General features: G+C 33.1%; 1 protein-coding gene across 1 annotated transcript in view; it reads right to left on the bottom strand.

The window, feature by feature from the left end:
* The window catches only part of LOC124538491 (nephrin-like), a 136589-nt gene that overhangs the window by 11361 nt on the left and 103699 nt on the right, over nucleotides 1–21529 (bottom strand). The window contains exons 4-9 of the mRNA XM_047115570.1: nucleotides 20945–21153; nucleotides 20429–20542; nucleotides 19703–19888; nucleotides 18655–18803; nucleotides 18160–18304; nucleotides 3383–3519 (exon numbers count right to left, since the gene is read on the bottom strand). Coding sequence (XP_046971526.1) covers nucleotides 3383–3519; nucleotides 18160–18304; nucleotides 18655–18803; nucleotides 19703–19888; nucleotides 20429–20542; nucleotides 20945–21153 — 940 coding nt within the window. The remainder of the gene's footprint in view (nucleotides 1–3382; nucleotides 3520–18159; nucleotides 18305–18654; nucleotides 18804–19702; nucleotides 19889–20428; nucleotides 20543–20944; nucleotides 21154–21529) is intronic.

Raw genomic sequence — 21529 nt, 5'->3', positions numbered from 1 at the left:
CAGTCAGCCCCAGATGTTACATTAGGGTCTTTAGATGTATCTCTAAAGTTTCATTGGAAAGTTTTAAATGAATCTTTAGGTAGTGATCATTTAATAATTAAATTATCCACTCATAACACTCAATCCTATCCTCCTTTATTACGTAGAAATTTTCGAAAATCCAATTGGGACATGTATAAAATGGTTTCGGGTGAAAAGTTTGCTAACTATTCGTTAACTTCAGATCTGCAGAAGGGATATGATGAATTTGTCTCAATTATTAATGACGCTGCTGATAAATCTATACCGATAATAAAGTATAGCCAGAATCCAGAATCTAATTTTGCTCGACGTCCTTTTTGGTCTCCAAATTTATCTCTTTCAGTTGCTCAACGTAGATTGGCACTGGCAGAGTTTAGACGAAATCCGATCCCACAAAATTTTAATAAATTAAAAGATTATATTGGTTTAGCTCAAAGAGCCATTCGACGTGCTAAAGACAATAACTTCCAGAATACTTGGACTTCAGTGGATGAAAATGTAAGTAGTAATGAAATGTGGCGTAAAATGGCTTGGTTAAAAGGATATAGGACTATAAAACGTAATGTTGATCCTACATGTGCTAAATTACTCCTTCGTTCGTTAACCCCTGACTTTGTGTCCCCGCCATGTCCTGATTTTTTGAGTTTCAACCCTAAAATAGAATGTTCTATCTCGCTGCAGGAGCTAGAATCGTGTATTAAATCAAAGGATCTCCTGGATTAGACGGTATAACTTATTCTATGGTTAAAAATTTACATAAGTCAGGAAAATTGGCCCTTTTGACATTATATAATAGCTTTTAGCTAATAATTATGTTCCAAAACAATGGAGAGAAATTAAGGTTATACCTATTCCCAAACCCGGTCGAGATCATGACAATAACAAGTCGTTCCGTCCTATTTCTTTATTGTCATGTTTGTGTAAAATTTTTCACTATATTTTATACAGAAGACTTGAATGGTACCTAGAAAGAAAAAATGTCTTCTCTGTTAATACTGTGGGATTTAGAAAAGGTAAATCATGTTTAGATAGTTTAAGTAGCCTTACAACTAGAATTCAAATAGGTTTTTCGAAAGGTTATTCTACAATAGGATGTTTCATAGATATTGAGGATGCATATAATAACGTTGACAATGTTTCATTAATTTATATTTTAGATAGATTAAATGTGGGTTCAAAAATTTGTAGATATTTGTTAAGTTTTTTACAAGAAAGAATTTTACATATTGAAGTTGATAATAAATCAATAAGTAGATTTACGGCTCGCGGACTCGCTCAGGGAGATCCTTTATCCCCTTTGTTATTTAACGTAGCAACAATAGATATATGTAGTAATATTGAAAAAATCCTATTTATATCTCAATATGCTGATGATTTTGTTATTTATACTCATTGTCAATCGAGTTATGAGGGTCAAATTAAAATTCAAACTGCTCTAGACTATTCACAGCATGTTATCAAGAATTGGCTTAGATATTTCATATATGAAGAGCAAAATATGTGTTTTTAAAAGAGGTTATCATACAGAATCTATTGACGTTAGAGTTAAGGGACACCAAATAGAATTAGTCAATAGCGTGAAATATTTGGGTCTTTGGTTAGATCGAAATCTAAGGTGGGGTAAACATATTAATGAAGTCCGTGAAGTTAAAGTATTAGTTGGTACAGATTGGGGTGTACATCTAACACATTTAAGACATTTATACTTAGCTCTTATTCGTAGTCGAATTGATTATGGGAGTTTTTTATATGATAATAGTTGCGCGAGTAATTTAAAGAAATTAGATCGAGTTCAAAATATTTGTTTGCGTTTAATAGGGGGCTTTATAAAAAGCACGCCTATACACGTAATGGAATCCGAGTTATGTTTGTGTCCTTTATTTTTCCGAAGACATTTCCTGGCCGGTAAGTTCTGGTTAAAGTGTAAGTCATTTAAAAATAATGATATTATATATCTATTAGAGACCCTTTCTAACTTCATGAATAATTTTTATTGGCGACGTAAAAAGAAACCATTGTTATATATTTTACATAATAATTTGAAAGTAAAAGAAATGTCTAGTAGTGATTCAAACGAAATGTTTTCTTTGGATATGTGGTTAAACAACTTTAATTTATCTAATATCGTAAAGCCTGTTATTGAAGGTATTAGCAAACCGAAACATTGTTTTGATTCCGATTATTTAAAAGCTCTTTGTTATCAGAAACTGAGTCAAGAGTATTCTGGATTTTATAAAATATACACAGATGGTTCCAAAGACATTAGCTGCAGTGGCGCTGCTTTTTTAGATTATAATACGGGAATCTATTCAAAATTTCAAATTAAAGCAAGAGTCTCGATTATGTTTGTTGAGCTTGTGGCAATCGCTGAAGCCTTGTCCTACATTGAATCGATTGATTTTCATAAATTTGTTATATTTACCGACTCGAAAAGTGCTCTTTTACATATCTTAAAATGTACAGCACCCCACAGAGGTCTTCCTATTGCTTTCACTATTTTAAAATGTTTATCAAAGTTTAAATCTAATAATAAAACAATAATCTTGCAATGGATACCATCTCATGTCGGGTTAGTGGGAAATGAGGAAGTTGACCGACTAGCTAAAGAAGCTATATCCGATGGTATTGAATTTAAGTGTTTACCTAGTCCCACCGATCTTTTAGGGGATATTAAACGAATATATCATGAGATGTGGTCTGAATATTTTAATGAAAGATCGCTTACCAAAGGAATCTGGTATAAAACTATACAACCTAGACTTTTTGGATCTCTCTGGTTCCTAAATTCCAAATTAAAGCGCAAAGATATTACAACTGCCTTAAGATTGCGCTCTGGTCACATTCCACTGAATAGTTTCGGATATATGATGAGAAAAGTGAATTCTCCTAATTGTACTGTGTGCGGTGTGGTAGAGGATGTCTATCACATTTTAGAAGAATGTGTTCGTGTTAGGGCGCTAAAGGGAGCTGTTGTCGCTAGTCGTGGTTATAATATTGGTGTTTATAATAGCATTTTAGCTTCTCCATTGTCTAACGAAGCTAAATCTGTTTATAAATTTGTAAATTTAGCTCTCAAAAATAGAAATTAGAAAGCCTTATCTATGACTGTATTGTACTAATATGTGATGTAAGAAATGTATTTAACTGTATATAATGACGAGGGTGACATATTCACTTAGTGAAAAAACCCTCTATAATAAATAAAGAAAAAAAAAAAAAACCTTCTCCTTTTTAAAGTCGGTTGAAAATGATTCAAAGCAAACTATCAAATCAAGATATTAGTCGATCGACCTAAATGTACTTGTGTAAGAGAAAGATAGAAATGAGAAAAGTAAATAAGAAAGTGCTTTGTGTGACTTACCTCTGTTCCTTTATAGAAAGTGAAGTTATATGCTGGAGGTGAGGCATATGATGAGCATAGTAGCACAGCATCTTCATCTTCTCGTAGCAACCGTGGTTCTTTCGGCTCAACCAAAGATATTTGCGCAACTGGAGGATCTAAAATTAATTACAAAGTTTTAGTTAATCAAATTTATTTAGCCTACAATTCATAAGCAAGTAAGTAAAGTCTGTAATAGACAAATTTATGATGCCTTAACAATATAAATTTGTAAATATCAAAATATACCATAATATAATTAATAAATTAGGCTATAAACTAAGAATCCCACATATCATACACGGGATTTTATAAGGCGTAAAAGAGGTCATATTTTTGATATTATATGTGACTTCATTTAAAATCAGTATCAGTTCAGGGTGTACACTTTAGAAAAGAACTATGAAAATCACAGCTGCAGGGCTATTCTCTAAGTTTTCTTTGAAAGCCCTGCCCTGTTACTTGGTGGTAGGGCTTTGTGCAAGCCCGTCTGGGTAGGTACCACCTACTCATCAGTTATTCTACCGCCAAATGACAATATTCAGAATTGTTGTGTTCCGGTTTGAAGGGTGAGTGAGCCAGTGTAACTACAAGCACAAGGGACATGACATCTTAGTTCCCAAGGTTGGTGGCACATACACAGTAGACACATTTATTCTGATGAAGTCATTGAAGACTTGATTTGAAAGTAAGTTCCACAAAGTTCAAGGTACGAAACTACATTTAGATACAGACAACTTCACAACTCCAATTTCGATCACTAGCTGGCGCTGGCCTTTTTCTATAGACATATGCAAGTGACAACTCGGCACACGTCAAACTGCTATTTATATTTAGTCCATCGTGTTCTCTCCACCGCACGGGACATTTGTAAAATAATCTGTGCCCTTTCGGCAAAAATAAAAGCAAAATTTAAATAAAGTAACAGGGCAGATACGGTTATGCTTTTCGACCAATGATCCAACCCGGCTTCGCGCGTGTGCTGGTACTAAATATACTAGAGAATGTCTAAATATCATTGTTTTTTTACTATATTGTTCACGTATTATATACAAAAACCATCCTCTCAAATCACTCCATCTATTAAAATAAAAACACATCAAAATCCGTTACGTAACTTTGTTTTATACTATGCAATGATGATGGTGACATGATTTGTTTTAATGCCAAGTGCATTAACTCACACCTGTCATGTATAAAACAACGAACAATGATTAAAACACAATGTAAACAAAAGAACTATTTTAAATAAATACAAACTTAAGTAATCTTTGCTTCAATGTTGCTTAGCGAGAGAAAAAAAGAGGCAGCGATCACGACGGAACGCTAACTGGATGTCAAGATATTTTATCCAGCGTTAAATTAAAAACTCCACTGTTCAATAAACGCTGTTTTGTTTCTGCATTTAACTCAAATGTCAAGGAATACCGCATTAAAAATAAATTTATCAACGAATGGTTGACTATAAATATGACTATTAATATGATAATTATAGGACTTGAAAAATTAATTCGTTTTAATATAAGCTAAGTAAAGTAACAGCCTGTAAAGTGCCCACTGCATGGTTAAGGCCTCCTCTTCCATTAAGGAGAGGGTTTGAAACATATTCCACCACGCTTTTCCAATGCGGGTTGAAGCACATGTGGTAGAATTTCGATAAAATCAGACACATACAGGTTTCCTCACGTTGTTTTCCTTTACCACCGAGCACGAGGTTTAAGATAATATCGGAAATTGATGATGAAGATAAACAAGAGGTGTAATGTGATAAAACAAATTGAAAATTTTCGTTTTAATGAACAACTTTTTGCAAATTATTTTGATTTTGAAAGCTTTATAAAAACCTACTTTGAAGAGACATAGTTTCATAAGACATATTATTTGACAACATCATCTTGGGTGATGAATTTTCAGACAGGTTTCAGGTGTCTTACACTCATAAACATAAGTCAAATATCCATTTCCTTACCTCTAAGATCAGAAATAATAAATTTCCATAGGTACGTCCACCCTAAGAAATAAATATTGAAAATCACGAAACGACCTCTCGAAATGTAAGGATTTTTGTTTAATATATAGTTTATTATATAGGACATGCGTTATCACTCATTTTAAGATACATAATCAGAATGAAATGTCTCCTTAGTAAAATAATTTCTAAAACATTTATGTTAAATGACCATTAGGTTTATTTGACAAATAATTTTGAAAAAAAGATAGTAACAAAGACGAAATAATTAACTAAATTACCAAATTTAGAAAACTTATCTCGTCTTTATTAAGTGTTATGGTCCAAGCCAGTTAAACAATGTTTCCAAATAGTAACAAAATACACGTTTAAAAATTGTTTAATTTAAAAACTGTATTAAAACTACAAACTATCTAGCACAGCGACTGTAATTGGAAATGAGTGGTAACCATAAAGAACACCCAGTGAAAACAGAATGTCCCTAAACTCGGCTTTAAAACCATAAAGTTGTTTAACAAAATTACTGTTGACACAATCTTCCAAAAAGACCCGCGAGAAAATTGCATGGAAGTTTTCAGAGCAAAACATATAATACCCTCCACGGATTTAAGTCACGACGCATAAAATCTCGTTACAGTGAGATGCAAAGCGTACAACCGTGTGTATATTAAAAACTTAAATAAGGATTAAGGCGCCTACACACGACTCTGAAAGAAGTTATTGCGATGTCAAATTATCGCGTGAAGTTTTGCTGGTTATTTTGTGAATGTGTGCAATACGCATCAATTTGCATTTTATTTCTATGTTTTCTTCCTTCAGTTATGATTAAATTGTGTATGTGTGTAATATATTACTAAAGTCTTTGTCCCAGTAATTATGTAACGATAGCTGCACATAGAAAATTGGTTAAGGTCTAATTTTAGAAGCGCTGGAAAATAAAGAGGATTTTTGATTACAATTTACTAAATTGTTGTGATAAATCACTAGAATCAGAAACTTGGCGCTATAAGCTTACGTCCTTACGTCTTGTATTCAATAGTAATTAATAATAAATAGTCAGTGACTTACTTAATGATACAACTTCGTACAAGCCATTTCATTAGGATCACATCACAGGATTCCACCTACATTATCATATATCCATACCATATACATTGGTAGCAAACAAAAGGCAAAAATTAAAATTGCTATGTTCCGATTCAAAGGGCGAGGGAGCCGTCTAACCACAGATACAAGGGACTTATTGCTTAAGGTGATGGAACATTATTGATATGAGTTCTGACAAATATTTCTTATAGTTCCACTGATTATGGGGTATCTAGGTTATTGTCAAATAAGAGAAACTTTACAATCTGAATCTAGTTTCCACGTTGGATCATTGTTTTTAGTTTTCTATTTCTGTGGTACGGGACGCTTCAGACCTCGTATCAAAACCATCATAATACCGGTACGGGGCTTATTAGACCCTGTAACCTGTAAGAATAAAAAACTCGAAGTGATGTGATGCTGTAATTTGGTCGAATTTTTTTTTCAGGTACATGGACATGGAAAAAAGAGAACCCGTATTGAGTATGTACACCATAGCAGTCTGTTTTGAATAGGCATCATAGAAATATATGTATTTTTCTTTTACTTTCCTACAATACATCAAATAGACGTTACAGCCTCCACATGACAGTAAAGTCTATGTTTTTCTTTGCGACACTGCAAGGGTCACATACGAGGTCTATACGACCTCGTCCCGCAATGAACGTGTTACAGTACATGTGCAGATTAAATAAAGGAGCTGAAATAACTCGGAATTCTAAACTATTTAAAAATTTTGCACAACATTAAATGTTGCGTGCAGCTGAACTCTACTTGCTTGCTATCCTGTCGTAATAAAGTTTCAATAATGCGTGTTTTGTCTATGCTACAGGCACCTTATCTCGGCTTAGGAGACACAGCAAAAAATGGTTGTACCTAACTTTCATTATTTATAATTGATGTATTTGACAAGTCCGCGGGGTATCGCTGGATGCAGGCCGCTACTCACCGGTCAAGGTGGAAATCAGTGGGAGAGGCCTATGTTCAGCAGTGGAGGTCTTACGGCTGACATGATGATGATGATGATGATGATGTATTTGAAAAAAAAGATACCGTCGGTTCCTACTATATGAAATTTGTATGCGTTTTTGATTTTGTATTTGCTTTTGTTACTTGAGTATATTGTGAGCTTCATCTGATTTATTCACATTTTTCCCAAAAATGGCAAGCTTATTTTAGTTATGTGAAAGTATTATTATTGTTAGGGACTGTTTCCATAGAAACTCATACAATTATAATTCAGCTATTAAAATACTGAATTACGCAAGACATTTTTGAATAATCTATATATATAAAAATGAATTGCTGTGCGTTAGTCTCGCTAAAACTCGAGAACGGCTGGACCGATTTGGCTAATTTTGGTCTTGAATTATTTGTGGAAGTCCAGGGAAGGTTTAGAAGGTGAGTAAGTATGATAAAAATGCTAAGAATATAATAAAAACAACAAAATTGTTTTTACTTAGAAATAGATTTATTAGAGGATTATCATTGATTTTCTATGATTATCGATGTTAGACGATAAAACATTGATGTTTTAAAATTTATTTTGCATTATTTACATCATCGTTAATAAATTTTTCGAATTTATGTATATAAAAATAAGTGGCATTTTCGATATCACTTTATAACTCAAGAACGGGCTCACCTATCCTAACCAAATTTTCAGGGGTTGTTCGGACTATTTAGTAGAAGGTTTATGTGAAGTTTGCACAAAATCGGTCGAGTGGTTCTTCATTTATCAGTCATTTTGTTAATGGAGATTTTTTAGACGGGGAATTGTACTGTCAAAATAAAAGTAAGTATTAATTAAAAATGAGTACACTGATCCACCAGTTTCAAAAGGTAATACGAATAATTTCAATTTATTACTATAAAAAAAATGCATTTAAACGCTGTACGTTTAAATGCATTTTTTGTGTGCATTTTTTTTCGTGCCTAAATATGCAGAAAAAGGTTACTGCCATGAATTTTTATTCGTATCGATTGATGGTTCGTCCACAAGCACAAAATTATATCTCGAGATAATAAAAACTATATCATCAGTACATCGTTGACATGCATGCCAAAATAGAAACTGACCGTCTTAATTTTAATCGTTAACAAAGCAAAATTAAGATCCGAAGAATATATTAATTTGCAAGATGCGATAGCGAATGATGCTAATGTAAATGACATCGGGCGATTGACTATATTGCCATCTTCGTTCATTAGTTGGCCACGGCATATGAACGAATATGAACAAGACGCAATTTCTTATGTGGTCGACATAATCGTATAATAGTCGACCGGATCTGTTCATTACATTTACATGTAATCCGCAGTGGAATGATATTAAAAAACAATTTATTTGAAGGACAGTCGACAACTGATCGTCATGAAATAACAGAACGTGTTTTTCGCCAAAAATTGAAAGCACTTTTAGATTTAATTGTAAAATTATGTATATTTGGAGAGGTGCCATATGTACTCCACAGAATAGCAAAAGAGGGGATTCCCTAATGCAAATGTATTAATTTGCCAGTTCCTTAAAATAACTCCGGATCAAATTGATAACGTTATATCAGCTGAAACTACAGATCAAACTCTTGATCCAGAGTTATTTCACGTTGTCGTTAAAAATATGGTACATGGTCCATGCGGTGAGCTACATATGAGTTCGTTACATCTATTTCTCGAATTTACTAATTTCTTCCAGTCGCAAAAAAAACGCAGATGTTAAACCATTACACGCAATGAAACTGTGGTCCCGTGTGGTCCCATTTTAATATTATCCAATTCTGATGATGGTATCCATATGAAAACCACATAAGTCTTAAATTTGCATTATGCATGAGCGATAATAAATAGGTAAATAACTCAAAATCACGCAAGCAATTTTGATGATTATTTTTTTAGTAGAAAAGTTATACTTCAAGGGTACTGTTATCTGTTAAGGGGTGAACGTTTGGTTAGATTCTGAGCATGGGATCCAAAGTAACGAAACTCTTCAATTCTGAGGAACACGTAAGCGATACTCGGCGGAATCTTATATGGGTTATTTGGACATTTGAGTTACCTTTCGTAACGTGTTCAAGTAATACAAGTCAACAACAACAATCATAGTCGAATATGATAATCAATGCAACTCCTAAACAGCTTACGGCGAGGTTGCGGTAGGTGGGTTATTGTCCTTAGTAAAATTTTAATGTGCTTACGTTCGTTGCTGCATTTCAACAGGATGTGTGACCTTATGATGTACGACATAGATTAGCTCTTTTGCAAAGTTTTTTAACAAGGTCAATTAAATAAATAAATATGAGACAACATCACATGCATTACTCTGATCCCAATGTAAGTAGCTAAAGCACTGTGTTATGGAAAGTCAGAAGTAAATACGGTACCACAAACACCCAGATCCAAGACAACGTAGAAAACGAATGATAATCTATATCGACTCGGCCGGGAATCGAACCCGGGACCGCGGAGTGGCGTACCCATGAAAACCGGTATACACACCACTCGACCACGGAGGTCGTCATATTTGGACTCAGTATCAGCTCTTGGCTGGCTTGGTTTTATACGATAATATACTGACTCGATAACAACAACAATAACAATAATTGTAACTACGTTAATATAATCGTAAATCGACCTTTAAGTACTCTAATGCTTTTCATTTTATTTTACTTAGGAGGACTCTGATAAATATTTTGCATACGCAATTATTTTTATTACTTTTTAGTGCATATTAGTTTGTTTTAAAATATTGTTTTGTTTGAAGTCGGTTTTTCTTTTTGTTAAAATTTTAATTTGTGTAAGCATCTAATTGTTGTAACGTGACTATTTATGAGCAATATAAATCAGACAATATTTTCAAAATATTTTAGGCAACATTACCATAATAAAACTTGGCCACCTATATTATTTATCTGTGTTGTATTTAGTGAAATTATATTGATTTGGATTGCAAATGAGTGTCAAAATAAAACTTATGGTATTTTACAATAAATGGTTTTGCAAACTTTATGTTGTAAGGACTTAATTATAGCGACATGGGAATTTATTACACAACCTCATGATTCCTGTGTCATTGAAAATATAGAAAAAAATATTGATAGTGTCGCTTTTAATTTAAGTATCAGTTATTTATTGTTACTGTTAGATCACCAGTGTCGCTGCGTGCAATGGTTTCTATGCTCATCACATTTGGACTATTTAAGTATTTCGATTGTGGCAGTACGAAGTTTGCCGGGTCAGCTAGTATAGTTTATTTGGAAAGGATTTTACTCATTATCAATCGACATTTTATAGGGCTGTATTAAATATAAATCTACCGGCTATCTATCAAAATTGACTATAAAAATATGTAACGAGAAGAGAATAAATATATACTAATTCATTGCTTTTGCAAATCTATTTGAATACACTGAGACATCAGCAAGATTCCTAATATTATACAGAGTGTTCAATTTTATTTACGCACATACTTAAGCGTTACAATATGTTTCAAGGAATGCCGCATTAACTTTGATTGAATGTCTGTCATCGTTGAAATCGGACATTTCATACATTTTATAGCTCAATAAATTGAAGTGTGACGCTATAATGTATGTATTACGTGTGTTTGTTTATTCTTTTCTGAAATCACAACATGCAACTTTAGTGAAAATTATCCTCAGAGTGTTTAAAAAGACATGTCTGAAGAAGAATAATATTGACGTCACATAAATAAAAATAACATTTTTTAAAATTTTTGTTTGTCTGTCTGTTTATTTCGGTTTATCTCTGGAACAGAGGAGCAGATAACTGATATAATAAGGAGTAACTTAGGCTACAATGATATATTTTTTTGTTAAATTCAAACGCGTACAAAGTCGCAGGCACAGCTAGTGTCGGTAATAAATATAAAGCAATACGTAGAAGCATTTACGTCTTAGCGTCAGTTTTAATTCAAAAGTTACAATAACATAAACAACAAAAACTTCGGTTGTAAACATATGCCTCTTGATTCCCTTAAGGGACCGTTCCGCAATAAACCCAGTTGACATCAAACGATAATATTTAAACTTGATGAGATAAACTCCCAGAAAGTTCCCTGACACAAGTGTACCACGTCACGTTTCGGAGTTGTCAAGTTATGGTTACCAAATTTGGAAAGTTTAGATGAATCAATTTAGGAAATTGACGATAAACTCTTAAGTTTTTTTTTTTATGTAAATAGTTCGAGAACAACAGACAAAGAGAACGTAACAACGTATCCCTATGGGTCACAGTCGTATACTATTCTGGTAAAACTTTTATCTGATATTATAAATGATAGATACTAAAATTTAAACCGCCAAATATATTGGGTGGGGCAATAATTTATTAAATAAATATAAGACAAAAACACATACATTCGATTCCAATGTAAGTAGCTAAAGCATTTGTGTTATAGAAAATCAGAAGTAACAACGGTACTACAAACACCCTGACCTAAGACAACGTAGAAAAGTAAACAACTTTTTTACATCGACTCGGCTGGGAATCGAACCTCCTCAATCAAAACCGGTTGTTAACACCTTAATTCAGTTCTGCGATCACAATTAAAAGCCTATTAAAATTTGAGTAAGATTGATTAATAAGAACATTTTTGTTATTGATATTTTTCATCATTCCAATTCTTGATAATACATACAATTGTGGTAGTTTTTCATTTGATATAAACATGTTAACACACAATATCTTCTTTTATAAATGGTATTACAACGATAAATAAGGTCTTTAAAAGTTAATTTTGATTGCAAAATTATTTTTGTTGTGTATCTACTGGATGGATAGTGGTCACCTTTACCCTTAGATAACCCTGAAAAAATATAACCATTCCTTAAATCACCAATACGCCACCAGCTTTGGGGACTAAGATATTATTTGTACCTGTAGTTACAATGGCTCACTCACACTTTAAACTGAAACACAGCAATATTGAGCACTGTTGTTTGATGGTAAAATATCTAATGAATGGTGGGTAAATTTAGCTACAATCTACACTATAAGACAAGTTTCATAACTAGGCCAAAATAAAACGTGTATAATATATCTAGTATTTTCATTGTTGATGGGTTATACATAAATGATAGCATCGCAACATACTTTCTAAAAACTAGGCGACAATATATCAAAAGCGCAGTACATAGATAGCGTTGTTCCGGCGCCTGAGCTGCCAGCATCCACTTCTACTATCGGGGACATTATGCTGGTAACACTATTACTTCAGTTTTTAAAACCATTTTTGAAATACCGCGTATAGTTTGAGATTTCATAAGCTCATTTTCAACTTATAACCAGACTCATATAATAAGTGTGTTAGAACATTATTTATGCATAAGCCTCAATAGCACAATGGTATACGATTCATCTAGCGATGAAAAAAGTTCCAGGATTAATCTTGACCCTTAGAATAATGTTGTAAGCGCTCCTATAAAATACACTTAAAAGGAGGGGTAAATAGGAATATTGGTAATGAAAAAAAAGTTAAAAGAAATCATACTAAACTTATAAGAATGTATACAGTCATCAGTGTAATCTTCATATATTTCTGGCACAACTGATTCAATTTGCAAATTTTAAAGGAGAATAATTATTTCCATAAAGTACGGTTTATATTTGTAGATTTTCTTTTTGTTTTATTTAGATTTTACAATAAAAAATATATTAGATATAAATAAATTTTATGTCTTTGGATATGTTCCGTCATATAATTTTATGCCACATTCGATTCCGTTCAGGCGATCGAGCGTGATTCCATATCTTATTATATGAAATACAGAAACTTTAACATATATATTATTATATTATTTAATTATGAACGAAATATATAAAATTGTTAGTAAGATTTATTAACGTCAACTATAGCTAATTAAAAATAGTTACTGTGCAAATCAATACAAATATTGACAATTGAATCACAGTTTCAATCCTTTGGACAAAAAATTAACCAGCCCTCCTGTTGCCATTAATGCCGCTAAACTTTTAAGTAAATATTTAGATATAGACTTTTGTAATGAGTCATAAAAATTGTTGCGTAATCATTATAAATTTATAATGGAAGGCATATATATTCTACGGAATTTGTTTATTTACGACATCACATTGGAAACATCTAAAATAATCAATATTTCTTTACTATATTGTCCCAGTATCATATACAAAAACCTTCCTCTCGAATCATTCTATCTATTAAAAAGCGCGCTTTGAAATCCGTTGCGTAATTTTAAAGATTTAAGCATACATAGGGATAGACATTGGTAAGCGAGATTGTTTTATACGATGTAATGATTATGTTTTATTTTAAGGTAGTACAGAGGTAGTAGATAGAGGTAACAAAAAACGACAGTCAAAATTAGTCTTTAAATGCTGTCTGAACAAGTAATATATTGAAACCAACAATAAACAACAATAACAACAGCAGCCAATAAATTTCCCACTGATGGGCTGAGGCCTCTTCTCCTATGAGGAGAAGGTTTGGAACATATTTCATCACGCTGTTCCAATGCGGATTGTTGGATTACACATGTCGCAATTTTTTTATGAAACTAGACACATGCAGGTTTCTTCACTATGTTTTCCTTCACCGACGAGCACGAGATTATAAACACAAATTAAGCACATGAATATGAATATATTGCCTGGGTTTGAACCCGCAATCATCCTTTAAAATGCTCTAACCACTGGGCCTCTTGACTTAATATATTGACAAATGATTCTAATTAAAATTTCGTGGAATTAAATGCCGTCTGCCGAGTTTTCATTCCCAGTTTCAGTTAAAGAAAGTATTTCTAATTTATTTTTCTGTCGAAAGTTCTTTGTTATTTATTTAATAATTAAATGGCTGTCATTACAATATAATTGTTTTCATGTAACACAACAAAAATAGTATCTTAAAATAAGGGTTCAACAATCATATCTTTAAACCTATCCCATTTATTAGAGATCAGGGCCACATGTTTAAAAAATATGTCTGATTTCAGCTACTTGGCAAAAATATACCGTTCTATAAAATCATACTCATCACCTTAGTTGGTATTCTACCACCACGTGGATTGTTGAAGCTCTTAAGTTCTTTTGATGGGCGATTTTTTTTTATAAATAGATAGACAGACGGCTGATGACAAATGGTGACCACTTCCAGTAAATATTGGCGCTGTAAGAAACCAATTTTAACCATTTCTTATATGTGAAATAACTAGGGACTTATGTTCGGGTCATTCGCCCTTTAAAACTAATCACAAAAACACAAGATATCACTGATTGTTACCGAAGGAAATTTGCTGGATGAAAGATGTTGTTTTAATGCTGAAAAAAAAAACAATCGCCAAAATATTTCAGAAGCAAAATCCCGTATAAGTTTGAGAAATTACAACTGTTATTACATAAAATCGTCTGTATAGAGCATGCACTATTGTTCATAACCAACTATTTCGAGTACTTCCCTATCACAACAATTTCGTCAAGTTGGCGTATATTGTATGGCACCGCGCCAAGCGATGAACATCGATCGAAACTTTACTTTCAACTTACATCAACACGTTAACTTATTTTATTTAAATTAAAAAAAAATGTGCCTTCAATGTGCCACCAACCTTGGGAACTAAGATGTTATGTCCCTTGTGCCTGTAGTTACACTGGCTCACTCAATATGGCCAATATGGACATGTTCTTGTTTTTTATAAAAAGCTGTGCCCGTGAAATCGTATCCGTTTGAATTAAACAAAAACGTTATTAATCAGTTTGCAGATTTTACTATTACTTATTAGTATATAGTTATTATGTATTAGGCAGAGTTTGTGATATTGTCGTCGTGAAAAGACACCCGACGTCATGGTGAAATGGTAACCGCTCACGGTACTGGACAGTATTTGCAGCGTGACTTTATCGTTATTTATTTATAAATCTATAATAAATACAACCCAAATTATTCCTTACTACTATCAGCAATCTGTAAGTGAAAATCTCATCAAAATCAGTAGCCGTTTCTAAGATAAGCTGTAACAAACAGACAAACAGCCAACAAATAATATTGGTATATGTACCGTAGTAAAACATGTTTTTTTTTAATATTACAACAAGACATCAATTTTATTATATGTATAGATGTTAATCGGTTGGAATTTAAAGAAGCTTATGTCACATAGGGTTGAGATACAATTAAGTCAATTATAAAAGAACCCTCTCTTCGAAAGTTTCAGTAACAGCCCGGGGTCCAGTAGTTGGCACCGTTTACACTCCCGTGCCTCAGGAAGCACGTAAAGCCGTTCGTCCTGCTCCTGAATTATTTCCGATCGTGTTCGATTCGCCGTCCCATAGGATTATTTGAGAAAGGCAATACGATTTGATACAATATTTGCACACGCACTTGTGCGAAACGGCGCATAATGAAAACTGTTAGAACGACATCATCATTATTTATACTAATATCCCGGCTTCGTGTGGGCGCAAACGACTAAATTTTCTACAAATGTCTTACAACTTCCAGATTTTTCAATCATTAGACAATATGTACAGTCGGGTACCTTAATATCTATTTTCGTGTGCTCAGTATGGGCGATAATTTGCTTTACCGATCGAGAATGACATATTGTGTCGCAATGATTCGATGTTTAAATTCAAAAGGTACTAAGAGTTTAAGACTTGATAAAAGAATGAATTTGAAAAACTGATGATTTTCTTACTCTGTACAAACCGCTATTTCCCTGCGTTTGAAATCTGTAATATCTCCAAAAATATTCATTTAAATTACATACTGTAAATGATCATATTAATATATGTTAAATGTACATTGTATTTAAAGTACTTAATGGGATAAGGATTAATGCTGTATTGCTTAAAATCGCTTCGAAAATAAGCCATTATTCTCGTAAAAAGTAGAGTATATATAATTTCTTTATTTTTTTATTATTATCATACTAAACACCTTTGTTAATATTATTGTAATGTACACATAATTAGGAATTTAATCTAGCTCAAAGTTGAGTAGGTGTGTTAATTGTATTGTTTGTGTTCCTATAAATAAAGAATGAATTAAAATGAATACATTTGTAGTCATATAGATTTATGACAAAATTATTATAAGGTAATCGAAGTGGTTAGAACGAGTACAGCTTACCGCTGATTGTGGGTTCCAGCTCAGTCAAGCACCGTAGTTTTCTCATGTGGTCATTCTGTGTTTATAATGTAACTCGTGCTCCACGGAGAAGTATAACATCTCAAGGAAACCTAGATGTGTCTAATTTCAAGGAAATTCTATCAAGCCGCATTGGAGCAGCGGGGTGGAATATGCTCCAAACCTTCTCCTCAGAGGGAGAGGAGACCTTAGCCAAGCAGTGCGAAATTTACAGGCTGTACATGTTGTTGTTATATTAAAACACAATTGGTATATTAAATTTAATATTTTAATATACGTAACAATCTTGAACTGTATTTATTTCGATACATATTAGTTGAAACAACAATGTAGCTATTACTCTTGTTTGACTGGACAAACAGTTTGGCTGAATACTCTGTATTTCTTGGAACACATAATCTCAAATGAAATTAATGCCAATAAAAATTTCCTATGAATTTGTTAAGCATATTGTTTCACGGAAACGTACGCTGTATGTCATTCTATTATCTGTTAAGACGGGCTTACATTAGTAGAGCATGCGATAGAATACGATAGTATAGCGTGTACTTACTGTTGCATTATTATCATAATGTAAATGCATCAGGATTGTGGAAATAGAATTTGTAAAGCTATCGTCACACTTACGATTTTATAAAACAGCTATCACAAAAAAAGTAGTCAGTCACATTTTAATGTAAACGTGATAAATTATTTAAAATTGGAATCGGTTTATCTTTTCATTACTATACTTGTTTGAACAAGTGTGTTCGATTCTTAAAATTGATACTTAAAGTTTGTAGCATTTTATCACTAACGCGAAGCAGTGTTTTAGTTTGAAAACATTTTTAAAAGAAAGAATTGACTGCAAAGGTTGAAATACAATTAGTGAGTTCACAGACGATAACGTAACTTGGGAATGAAACGATCACCTCAGGGCTAAGCTTCAAAAAGCCACCAAAATGTCTTCTGACAATTCTTCCCAAATAAGGATTTGTTTATAAACCTCTTGAGGTTTTAAAAATAAAAGGATTAAAATGTGTCGGATGTACGAATATATATTTAAAAATAAGCGAGTCAGTAAACAATTTATTCGACTTATGTAAATGGTCACCTTTCACAAGAACACTGTCATATGCTTTCATAGTTAAACAGCATTTTTATTAAGAATTTCATATCAGTAACTTTTATTGAACCGAATTTTAATTTGATCGCGGAGCTTCGGAGCATTGAAAACCACACCAAGGCTCAATGACATTTTATTATAAGTGTGACTCGTTAAAAATTACCTAGCTAGAACCTACTTTACTTTTACATGAGTAAAAAGGCTCTAATAATCTTTCGTTCGTCCGATATTAATAATTGGCATTTGATACTTTGAAGATACATGTAGCTGATAAAAAACAACAAGAGACACAGTCTTAGTTCCCGAGGTCGTTGGCGCAATCGTGGTGTAAGGAATGTTTATTGTTTTGGGGCGCCAATGTTACGGTCAGTGTTGACATCAGGCAGCGCATTAGTTAATCTACCTATCATGACATAAAATATAAACTATTATTTAAAAATATTTAGGAATATACGTACATAGAACTTCAAGATTAAGTAAGTCTTCAAGAGTGTAAGCTGGAAACCAGGGATTGGAGACACGGCAGACGAGTTGCCTTCCACTGTCTTCCCGCCTCACGCGCCAGGTTAAAATACTCTTCGTCAATTCGCCTTCCACCTCTACCTGTCATTAAGAACAAAAAAAATATTATTTAACGGTAAATATGAGGAAAAACTACTATTCGTCAATATACCAAAGGTATTTACTTGGTACTACAACTATGTGCCAGTGTCCTATCCCTAAGATATTTTACCTATATTAAAAGAATATTAATTTGAAGGGCGAATAAACCAGTATATCCATAGGCATAAGGGACACAACATTTTGGGACCCAAGATTATGTGATGCATTGTAAAGAATAGTTATCATTCATATTAAATATCACCTGACATAATTTAAAACTTTAGATTTCTTTTTACAGGCAATCTGAATCTAAATGTAATAGTACAATACTAATAAAATAAATTAAATACCTGGGTCAGTGATGAGTCAATCTTTTGTGAATTGATGAACCAGTCTATATTGGGAGCAGGCTTAGAGCCTCGTGTAGTACAGACGAAGGATCTCTCATGACCAGCTCGAGTTGGACCACCTCCGGTTACTCGTATGAATTGGGGCTTTACTGAAGGAAAAAACTTCGGTTAGTATTTGGTGGAACCGAGATGGCCCAGCAGTTAGAGCGCGTGCATGCGTGCGTGCGTCTTAGCCGATGATTGTGGGTTCAAATCCAGGAAAGCACCACTGAATATTCATGTGCTTAACTCGTGTTTATAATTCAAAAATTTAGTGAGGAAACCTGCATGTGTATAATTTTATAGAAACCTTCTCCTCAAAGGCCCCCCTTAGCCTTAGCCCAGCAATGGGAAATGTACAGGCTGTTGTTGTTGTTGTAATATTTGGTGATATAATTTTGTTGATTAATTCGATAAGATTTTTCTAATGCCTTACACAGACATTAATTTCGTATATGATTTCTAGGAAATATTCAATCATATACCTTTTAACAGATATGAATGTTATTCTAATAACTATAATATAGAATTTAGTTACATATTTTGTCTTTCTTCAGAATAAACGTCACTTTAGGTTGTCGCGATATTTACACTTGGATTTTTCTAGACGAAATTCCCAAATAAAATACACAATATCTTATTATCACTTATCATGGTCTTAATTGTAAAACAAATCTTTATTATATATACAGACTAGCGAATCACCTCGGCTTTGCAATTGTATGACATCATAGTTGAAACTTTGTTATTAATGAACTAAATAAAATAATCAGTGTTTCTTTTATTATATATAAAAACGTTCCCCTTTAATCACTCTATCTATTAACAGAAACCGCATCAAAATCTGTAGCGTATTTTTAAAGATTTAAGCATACAAAAATATAGGGACTGAAAAAGATTTTTACTATGTAGTGATGAAACTACAAAAAACGAACTTAATCTTTTTTTACTAAAAAATCAACACCATATTTGTGAATGCTTTTTAAGGATCTTGTTTAATGATACTTACAATATAATTTAATAGTAATTTCTCTGCGTTGGGGCTGTAATAAGGGTGGCTCAACTCTACACTGAAGTTTTGTGCCCGCCATCTCCCTTGACAGGGACGGCAGATGTATTTGACACACGGACCCATCTTTGGTTATTGCTAGACGCTCTCCGTCTCGGTACCACGATACATCTGGAGGGGGCTTACCTGCAGAAAAATAAATTTTGATAAACAATAATGTATTATTTGTATCAAAGTAATTTTACTACCTATCTAGCGACCCGCCCCGGCTTCGCACGGCCGTAACGCTGGTACCAAAAAGACTATAATATATTATAAACATATAAAATGATCAGTGTTTCTCATCAACAAAAACCTTCCTCTCAAATTACTCTAACTATTAAAAAAACGCATCGGTTACGTAGTTTTAAAGATTTAAGTGTACATATCCCTATGTATTGGAACAGAGAATGAGACTTCGTTTTACACTATGTACCTAGTGATTGCTAGGTATTGCTGATGGTATAAAATCTATTAAAGGCAGTTTTAATTGACACCACAGTAGAAACTCAAACAAGCAGATTGTTCAATGTAAAGCTGAAGAATTTGTCTATTTAAACGATCTAATAAATTTTGGTGTTTCAGAAACAGAAGTAACTGATTGCAACCGCCTACTCATCTTGCATCATTTCTAATTTGAATGTAATCGCTAAATAATCCATAATATTAATATTATATGGGTATTACCTCCAGAAGCCTGACAGGAGAGAAGCAAGTCCTGTCCTTCTCGAAAGGGTCCAGCGATTGTTCCAAGAATCTCTTTACCTTCAGAATCGTAAATTCGAGGCGAGTCCGGTGGAACTAAAATTAGTGAATCAATTAATAAATATTGAGGGAGAAATGAAAGCCTTTTGTGTTTGTGTAACTATTAGTAAAAAAAATTATATATGAATGAATTGAATGAATTATACTTTATTGCACACCACAAACAAAAACCAAAAAAAAGAAAGTCACACAACATTAATAAAATACAAAAAAAAGAATATAAAAAAAAGAAGTACATTAAAAGTATTGTACAACGGGCGGACTTATATGGCTTACTAGCCATCTCTTCCAAACAACCCAATCAAAGTAAGATTTCAAAACCATCGGCGAAGGCGGTGCAATCATACATTTACTTACAAATATTTACACACTAATACTTACACTTACTACATATATAAATATTATATATAAATAGAAAAAATAAGGATATTGCCTTACCAATGACAGTTAAATTCACCCTGTAGTTCCTTGTTGGTGAGTCATTATAGTCGATCCGACATCTATAAACCCCCTCGTCATATCTTGCTACCTTGTTGACAACGAGATGGGCTGATGTTGGATCAGATTGATTTAAGACGAAGTGGGCTCTCGTACCAAATTCACCAGCCACAGCCCAGTGGACTGGTGGACCGTTTCTGAAGTCGACACTGTAATATGACAATAACATTGTTGTAAATTGTTAAAGTAACATCGTATGATAATTGTAGAATCAGTTTTTGGATATTGAATTAATTCGAGCAACTACAATGAATGTTGAGTTGGTTACACTTGGTGAAGTCTTGTGCACACTTTTAGTTCTGGTGCCAGCGAAATCGGTAAAAAAAATGTTTGAACTTATATAGCTTTAAATTAAGTATCTAAGAGGACTAGCCAAGTCAGACCTTAGGCTACAATATATTATCCTAAGTTATGGAAATAAATGATGTTTTATGTAGTTATAAATACATTCAGGACTGGCCATTGTACTTGGCACCCATTTAGATCTCAATTCTTTTGTCGTTGGAGTCAACAACCAAGGCTTAT

The sequence above is a fragment of the Vanessa cardui genome, chromosome 20 (assembly GCF_905220365.1).
Source record: "Vanessa cardui chromosome 20, ilVanCard2.1, whole genome shotgun sequence".
Lineage (NCBI taxonomy): Eukaryota > Metazoa > Arthropoda > Insecta > Lepidoptera > Nymphalidae > Vanessa > Vanessa cardui.
Note: the sequence above shows the minus strand (reverse complement) of the source record. Positions and strands in the feature narration are given on the sequence as shown.